This window comes from Pteropus alecto, unplaced genomic scaffold, assembly GCF_000325575.1.
Source record: "Pteropus alecto unplaced genomic scaffold, ASM32557v1 scaffold134, whole genome shotgun sequence".
Taxonomy (NCBI): Eukaryota; Metazoa; Chordata; class Mammalia; order Chiroptera; family Pteropodidae; genus Pteropus; species Pteropus alecto.
In genome coordinates this window covers 3850767-3859659 of record NW_006436283.1, presented here as the reverse complement: position 1 = coordinate 3859659, position 8893 = coordinate 3850767, and the positions used below count along the sequence as shown (strand labels likewise).

Genomic DNA, 8893 nt, shown 5'->3' with positions numbered 1-8893 from the left:
GTAGAGAAAAGTCTGTCAAACAATAAAGAAAAAGACAGTTCTTTGGTTACCTAAAATATAAAATTTCAGTCTCTCAGAACAACCCACTAAAGTTAAAATGGCAAGGAAATATTTGCAGTATGTGATAAAGAGCTGTTATAAACCAATATGAAAAGCACAAACGCTTCTGTAGAAAGTAGACATTTTAGAAACATTATAAACATTCTTACACTATAATAATTATAAAAATTATAATTATAAAATAATTATAAAATGTAAAATAATTATAAAAATTAATAATTATAAAAATTATTATAGTTTAAGTGTAAGAAATGCAAATTAAATATTTCTATCAGATTTCCAGAGATAAAAATGATTCTCAGCATTGTGGAAGGTAAGTATTTACACGCATAAGACCACACTGCTGATAAGAACATGGCACTGTATTACCTTCTGCAGAATGGATATCAGTATCGAAAGCCTTAAAACGTTTATACCTTTGCCCCGGCAATTCCACTGATAGGATTATCTTCAGGAAGTAATTAAGAATCTTTGTCAAGATTTGACTACTAAGATGTATGTATTTGTGAGAAACTGGAAGTAATTTAAATGTTCAACTGCAAGGCATTCGTGCATCTATACAATAGATGATCTAGCCATTAAAACGATCACTATGAATGTTAGAAAATAATTGCTCTGTTATGTGAAAACAAATTATGAAATAGCGTACACATAGTGGAATCTGTTTTTCTTTTTAAAAAGCACAGAAAGTCTGGAAGGAGACCCATTAAGGTATTAGATTATGTGTTTTTTCCCTTACTAGGATAGCTTTATTGGGATATAATTCACATACTATGCAGTTCACCCCGTTACCAGGTACAATTCAGTGGTTTTTATTATATTCGCAGAGTCATGCAGTCGTCACCACAACCAACTTCAGAGCCTATTCATCTCCCCACAAAGAATCCCGGTGTCCGTTAGCAGTCACTTCCCACTCTCTCCCCTCAACCCCCATCCCTAGCTCTAGGCATTCACTGATCTATTTTACATCTCTAGATTTGCCCCTCCTGGACATTTCACGTAAATGCAATCCGACAACACGTGATCTTTTACCACAGGTTTCTTGTACTTAGCATAATGGTCTCAGAGTTCGTGCTGTAGCATGTCGTCAGGTTCCCGGGGTTTCTAGTTTTTAGGTCTCGTGAGTAATGCTGCTGTGAATATTCGTTTACAGGTTTTTATAGGGACACGTTTTCAGATCTCTTGGATATACGTCGAGGAGTAGTGGGATTGCTGGGTCACGTGGCTCTCCGTGTTTCGCCTTTTGGGGAATGACCAGATTGTTTCCGAAGGGGCCGTTCTGTGTTACGGTCCCACCAGCAGTGTACGCGGGGTCCAGTTGCTTCACGTTCTTGAGTTACTATCTGCTTGTTTGGTTATAGCCGTCCTAGTAGGTGTGAAGTGATGTCTCTGGTTCTGATTTGCCTTTCCCTAATGGTAACGGTGTTGAGCATATTTTCATATGCTTATAAACCATTTGCATCTCTCTCTTTAGAGAAACGTTTACTCAAATCTTTGCCCATTTTTTGCTTGGGTTGTTTGTCTTTTTATTATTGAATCGTATTTGTCTTTTTGTTATTGAATTGTTATTGAATTGTAAGAGTTCTTTATATATTCGCAATAAAAGTCACATATATATGATTTGCAAATATTTCCTCCCCTTTAGGTTGACTTTTCATTTTCTTGATGGTAACTTTTGAAGAACAAAAGTTTTTAATTTTTGATGAAATTTGATTTTTTTGTTGTTGCTTGTGCTTTTGGTGTCCTAAGAAGGCTGTGCCCAGGTCACGAAGATTTACTGCTGTATTTTCTTCTAGGAAAGGGTTCCCCAACCCCCGGGCCACGGACCGGTATTGGTCCATTAGGAACCAGGCTGCACGGCAGGAGGTGAGCAGTGGGCAAGCTAGCAAAGCTTCGTCTATGTTCGCAGCCGCTCCCCAGCGCTAGCATCACTGCCTCAGCTCTGCCTCAGATCACCAGGCATTAGATTCTCTTAGGAGCACCGGTGAACACCGGTGGAGACTGCTGTTCTAGGATTTTATAGTTTTAGCTCTTGCATTTAGATCTATGATTCATTTGGAATTATTTTTATCTGTACTATGAGGTAGGAGTCCAACTTCATTCTTTTACATGTGGACATCCAGTTGTCCCAGCTCCATTAGTTGAAAAGACTATTTTTACCCCCATTGAATTGTGTTAGCATTCTTGCTGAAAACCAACTGACTGTAAGTGTAAGAATTTATTTCTAGATATATGTTTATCCTTAGTGCAGTACCTTGCCGTGTTGATATTGTAAGTTTTGAAATTAGAAGGTGTGGGTCCTTCAACTTTGTTCTTTTTTCAAGATTGTTTTGGCTATTGTGGGTCGCTTGATTTTCCGTATGAATTTTAGGATCAATTTGTCGATTTCTGCAAACATCCTGGGGTGTGTGTGTGTGTGTGTGTGTGTTTTAAATAGACTTCATTTTTTGAAGCAGTTTTAGGTTCATAGCAAAATTGAGAGGAAGGTACAGAGGTTTCTCGTTTACACCCTGCCTCACAGACGCGCAGCCTTCCCCATTATCAAAGACCCGCCACCCCCCCCCCAGAGCAGTATGTTTGTTACACTGATGGCCACATCATTATCACCTGGAGTCTGTAGTATACACTCTTGTGTTGTACATCTTATGGGTTTGGACAAATGTGTAATGACATGGATCCGCCATTATAGTATGAGGTTATGTTTTAAAATTTCTTTCTGTTAGCTAAATCTTCTGATTATTCAAAAATAAACATGCTTTGCTAATGTAACTTTTTAATTAAAATATTGTTTTAAACTTTGTATGATTATGTATTTTTTTCCTTGAAGTTCGTGAAAATGATTGCTAGAAATATCTTATTGTCTTTAGCCTGACGGTATTTGAGTAAAAATAGAGAAAAAAGTATCCTCTTTTGCACATGGAGAAATTTAGAACAGAGGTTTTGTGACTTATATCAGTTTCATAGCCAGCAGTTGAATAAGAACTAAAATCAGGATTCAGTCACTGTTAGTTTAGGATACTAGAGTAGTGACCTTAAATTATGCAATGTCAGCACGTTCAGAAAGACAGTTAAAACATGCAGTTTTTAGAAATACATTTTCCATCGCAGATTTCAACTAAATTGAGCAACATAAAAAACCTCTTAAAGTGATGGTAAACAAACATGCAGGAGTAAAGTTTCAGTCCTCAACTCCAGAGTGAGACTCTCAGGAGGTGACATGCCAGCTGCTCTGTGTGCGGAAGGGTCCCGGTGATTCTGAGTCCAGTCTTAAAGCAGCTCGGTGATAACTCCTGAGGGAAGTTCGCATTTTGCCAACTGTCGACTCCCTTAATAGCCTAACCTTTAATCAAGTCTTGAAATGTTCTGCTGTTTTGTCTGATTCTATTTCTTTTTTCCATTTCATGTTTGTATAATTGGAGCTAGAGAATGTGTTGGAGAAAACATGACTCTTGAATGTATTTAAGCAGTAGAAATAAACATTTTATTTATAGAGCAGATTTAGTTCATACTTTAAGCATTTTAATCTGAATCATTACCCTCTGTCCCAGTGTATTTATTTACTGGCATTATCGACAAAGGGCTATTTTGGCTGGATAGATGTTTTAGAATTTTTGTTGGATTAATCAAAATCTAGTAAAGCACTCCTAATTTTTTTTTTTTCTTTTTACAGAAAAGTCTCTTAAGTTATGTGTCACCAAAGAGATGCTCCTTCTTAGTATTACAACTGCTTATACAGGTAATGTGGTTATTTAAGTACCGGTTCGGTTTTTTGTAGATGCATGACAATAGGGGCCCCAAAACTCTTGGTTATTTCTCACAGTTCTGTGTATTGCCTGGGCTCAGCTGAATGGTGTTTCTGATGGTCTCAGTGGGGGACTATTGTGAGTGCTGAGGGCCACTGGGGCCGGAATTTCCAAAATCATTTCCTCAGCGCTTGTGCTGGGGTCAGATGCCAGGCTGGGTCTCTATCTCCCCAGGTCATCTCGGGCCAGCTGCTCGACCCCCTCCCACGTGATTTCTCCTCCCGACCCAGCAGGACAGCCAGACGTCTTAGTGGCTGTGGGCTCCGGAGAAGGGCAAAAGGAGAAACAACCAGATCTTAAACCTTAGCCTGGCACTGGCTCAGCGTGACTTCCACTGCATTTTGTGGTGACAGCAAATCTAGGGGCCAGCCCAAACTCAGTGTGGGAGGGTTCTACATGGGGGCTTATGATGTTAGGGCAAAATGGAGCACTGTGGAAAATAAGCATGGGTAAATCTTTGTAATTTTTGTATGGGCTAAGATAATTTCTAGAAAAAGCAATGATCTCTGTGGCTTGCCGCTGGTCACGTGATCAGTGGGATGCTGTTGGAGCACCTTAGGTCTGGAGAATGAGGAGGAAATCCGTTACCTTTTCAAGGTGCTATAATATGCCACTCATTGCTTTTGTCTTCGTAGGCCTCATAGGCATAAACTCCTTTTTAGGAGAAATAGAATAAATATTAAACATTTTTTTTTTTAATTTTCATAATTTATTTGAGCCAAACTGACAACATATGCCAGGGAGCAAGATTTCAAATGCTCCTATTAAACATTTTTAAAATTCGGTTAAAGTTTCTGACGTTAAGGAATCAGGTCTTATACTGATTTGCCCTAATTTTTACCCTAAGTTTTTGAATTTCTTTTCTTGGGAAAAAGGGTTTAATTAAAATGTTATCGTGCCTTTAAGCAAAAGTGGATAGTATGTACGTACTGGTTTTCCAAACATACGTTCCTAGTCCCTTTGAAAGCTATTAACAGTAATGAACACTTTCTTATTCATCATTACAGATTTATGTTAATTATTATGTCTATCCTGTCTACACACAGAGTGACCATTTTTAATATAAGGATGTCTTTGCTTATTTAAGTTGTATATTTTTATCTGAAATATGCGATAACTGCCATCTTGTGGCTAATTTCATTTCATCAGTTATGTAGTGTGAACTTATGCTGTGCTTGGGAGTAACATTTCAGCCTGAGTGAATTTTGTTTTATATGTATATAGCTCAAATATTATTAGACATGAAGAAAAACTAGGGAAGGGAGAATACGAATGCGTAATTCAGTCTGATTTTTTTCTACAGGTCTGGAATTGACCTTCTTCTCTGGAGTATATGGGACCTGTATTGGCGCCGTAAATAAATTTGGAACAGAGGAGAAGAGCCTCATTGGACTCTCTGGCATTTTTATCGGCATTGGAGAAATTTTAGGTCGGTTTGAAAAAATGTTTGTGCGTTAGGTTCGTTTATTATAGTTATAATAGAAGTTTTAAGTGGAACCACACAGTATGTGGTCTCTTGTGTCTGGCCTCTTTCACTTAGCCGATTTTGTTTCATTGTATGGACAGACCACACGTTATCCATTCACCGTTTGACGGACATTTGGGTTTTGGGGTTATGAATAGCGCCGCTGTGAACACCTGTACAGTTTTTATGTGCCCGTCAGTTTTCCTTTCTCTTGGGTAGCTAGATGCCAAGGACTCGAATTGCTGGGTCACGTGATAATTCTGTGTTTGACTGGTTTTTGTCCTCGTGGTGGGTCCTGTTTTCCTGCTGCTTTGCATGCCTGGTAATACTGCGGATACCAGCCGTCGTGACCTTCACCTTGTCGGGTGCTGGATGGTTTTGTCGTACTACACACATTCCTGAGCTTTGTTCTTGGACGTAGTTCGTTTACTTGGAAACTGATTCTTTCAGGTTGTCTTTCAAAAATTTGTCGGGCAGGACGGGAGCCATGCTCAAACGGGCTGATTATCCTCCCTCCTCAGGGAAGACCCTGCTGGGTGCACCCAGTGCCGTGAACTGTCAGATTTCCAGTCTTGCTGGTGGTTCAGATGCTATTGCCAGCCCAGGGCCAGGCACCAATGCGGCTAACGGCGCGTTCCCGGGCCTCTGCTAATTGATTCACACTACGTGCTGATCGGCACTCGGCGAGGACGCGGGGGCAGCCTCTGCAGGTCTCCGGAATTGTCCCCCTATGCAGCTCTCCTTTCTGGGAACTCCAGCTGCCGGGTCTCCCCAGACTCCCAGCTCTGTCTCCTCAACTCAGGAAGGCGTCGGGGCTCCGCTTGCCTTCTGGTCCTTCGCTGCAGCCTCTCCTCAGATGTCACAGGGACAGCTGCAGGGCTCACCTCCTTTGTTTCCTGCCTCTCAGAGATCACTGTCCTCTGTTGCCTGATAAGCCCGTGTCCTCAAACCCATCGCTTCATATTTTTTTGTCCTTTTTTTAAGGCAGGGGTCAATCCAGTCCCTGTTGCTCCATCTTCCCGAGAAGTCTGTTCTGACTTTTAAAATTTCTTCTGTTTCAATAGTTTTTTCTTATTTTGTATATTTGTGTGTTTTTTGATTAAATTAGCTATTGTTTTGTCCGTTTGATTTGTTTTTCAGAGAATCATGATTTTGATTTATTAACTCAATCTTGGGTTTTTCTGTTCTCTGCTTGATTGATTTTACAGGTGGAAGCCTCTTTGGCCTGCTGAGCAAGAATAATCGTTTTGGTAGAAATCCGGTTGTGCTTTTGGGCATCCTGGTGCATTTTATAGCTTTTTATTTAATATTTCTCAACATGCCTGGGGACGCCCCTATCGCTCCCATTGAGGGAACCGATAGCAGAGCTTACATCAAACCCAGGTACAGTGACTGTCATTTTTCTAGTAATTTAAGGAAGGGCGAGAGATAGGATGGCTGGATATTCAAAATGGAGTAGTTCATTTTTTTGTCTGAAAGTCTGCTCTCTGTATAAGGCCATCTGCCAAGTGTGAATGGAGCCAGAATGAGTTTAAACAGGCAGCCGTAGAGAATCTCGTTATTTTTGTAATTGTTGGTTTTAACCTTTCTCCCTACTAAATCTTTTTCTTGATCTATGAAGGAGCACAGAAATATCTGATTGGAGTTTTGTATCTCTGCTTTCGTGAGCAATGAAATCTCTAGGACTTAGAGCCTCAAGATAAAACAGCAAGGAGCAAGGGACAATGTGCCAGCTGGGCAGGCCGGCCAGTCCTTTCCCGGCCATTACTATAAGTTTGGAGAATTTTGTTTCATTGCACCCAACTCTCAAATTCATTATCGATGCAGATATTTCTGTCTGGGTCCGCAATGTGAGGGCCACTCTGATAGTTAATAGCCCAGCGTTGGCGAGACGGAGGGTGAGCGGCTCGTCAAGCAGAGTCTTCCTGTCAGTTCCAGTATTTATTCTTGTTCCGTAGAGTTGAAAACTTGAAAGTAAAATGCTTTTGTGGGTGTGTTGCTTTTACATTTTAAATGGGCTCTAGCAAATATTGTTAACACTCATTCTAAATTTATTTTATTCAGCAAAGAAATTGCCATCTTCTGCAGTTTCCTGCTGGGTCTTGGAGACAGCTGCTTCAATACGCAGCTGCTCAGCATTCTGGGGCTTCTGTATTCTGAGGACAGCGCGCCCGCTTTCGCAGTCTTTAAGTTCGTCCAGGTAGCGTGGTCTTTACATCGCGGGTCCCTTTCTTTCTTTAATTTTGTTTTCTTAATGTTCCTTAAATGAAAGGCAGGAGCCTCCTTTCAAAGGATTTGTGAGTAGAATTTGGAAGCGGTGAGCAGTGTGACCCCAGACCCTCCCACCCTGTGTTAGAGATTTTCCTTCTGGTGTCCTCGGCTCAGGTTAGGGACGTCCTTAGGTGCCTGAGTTGAGTTCATTCGTAGTGCAGACAGTTCTCGCTGTGCATGCACATTGTTTTATGCCCAGTCTCCCACAATATGCTATTTTAAATAAGAGGTTGTGGCTTACTTGATTGTCACTAGCTCTCGACGGGATTTTATGGTACGCGTTTGTCGTGCACGTGTGAGTGTGAGCTAGTGACACATGAGTGCCGTCTGGATGCAGAAAGAGCCGAGGGCACAGCCAGTCACAGCGCGCGGGGGGCTAACTGGGGAGCCTGGGCCACCTGTGTGCATTTCGTGATTTGTTTTCTTTGTCCCCAGTCCATTTGTGCGGCCGTGGCGTTTTTCTACAGTAACTACCTTCTCCTCCACTGGCAACTCCTGGTCATGGTGATATTTGGGTTTTTTGGAACGGTTTCGTTCTTCGCCGTGGAGTGGGAAGCCGCCGCCATCGTCGCCCGGGGCTCTGACTACCGAAGTATTTGATCCTGGAAGCCGGTGCCTCTTCAGACAGCAGCTGAGTGACAGGGCTTGGTCGGAGAAGCCACCTTTCATTTTCACAATATATTGGATGATATTTAGTATGGGAAAAATCAAAGAATTAAGAGTGCCGAGTCTGCTGGAGTCGGTGCTCACGTTTACAGATACTAGCTATTTAAAACAAGTGGAATAAGGAAATGTGTTGTCGGTCGTAACTGTTCAAAGATATTTTTCAAATCATCTCTCTCGAGTTCCTTATAATCATGTTATGGAATGTAAATGTCCTCTCCCTCCTGTTTCTTTGAAAGAATCTTACCTCCATTCAAAATACTAGGCCATGTGTCACATGAGGCTTCTTGCTGGGTATTGAGTATGTGTTACTATGTAATAATAGGGAGCATATGGCACTCCACATTATGTGTCTGGAAATGACATTTAAATAAATCATGAGATGCTGAAATGGAATCTTATCTTTTAAAAGATTTGCACTTTATTTTTCTTTAAATGTATGGTTTGATAAGTTTTCTTACCTTGCAGTTTATAGCAAGGACTGCCTCATAAAATATTGTAAAATGATGTAAAAATTGTCTGAAGTCTTGAAAACAGGAATTTGTGAATGAGCAAAAAACACATAAGAAAGCAAGCATATTTACTGGAGGAGGAGTTTTCCTAGTAATTTTCCTGGAAAACGTGATGCAAA

The 8893-nt window shown here is 40.8% G+C and overlaps 1 protein-coding gene across 4 annotated transcripts in view; it reads left to right on the top strand.

Annotated features, from left to right (window-relative positions):
* MFSD11 (major facilitator superfamily domain containing 11) overlaps positions 1-8675 on the top strand; it is a 23092-nt gene extending 14417 nt beyond the window's left edge. For all 4 annotated transcript variants that reach the window (XM_015589675.2, XM_025046956.1, XM_006912185.3 and 1 more), the window contains 5 exons: positions 3731-3796; positions 5167-5292; positions 6537-6711; positions 7393-7528; positions 8035-8675. In XM_015589675.2, coding sequence (XP_015445161.1) covers positions 3731-3796; positions 5167-5292; positions 6537-6711; positions 7393-7528; positions 8035-8199 — 668 coding nt within the window. In that variant the 3' untranslated portion in view covers positions 8200-8675. The remainder of the gene's footprint in view (positions 1-3730; positions 3797-5166; positions 5293-6536; positions 6712-7392; positions 7529-8034) is intronic.
* Positions 8676-8893: the final 218 nt, after the last annotated feature.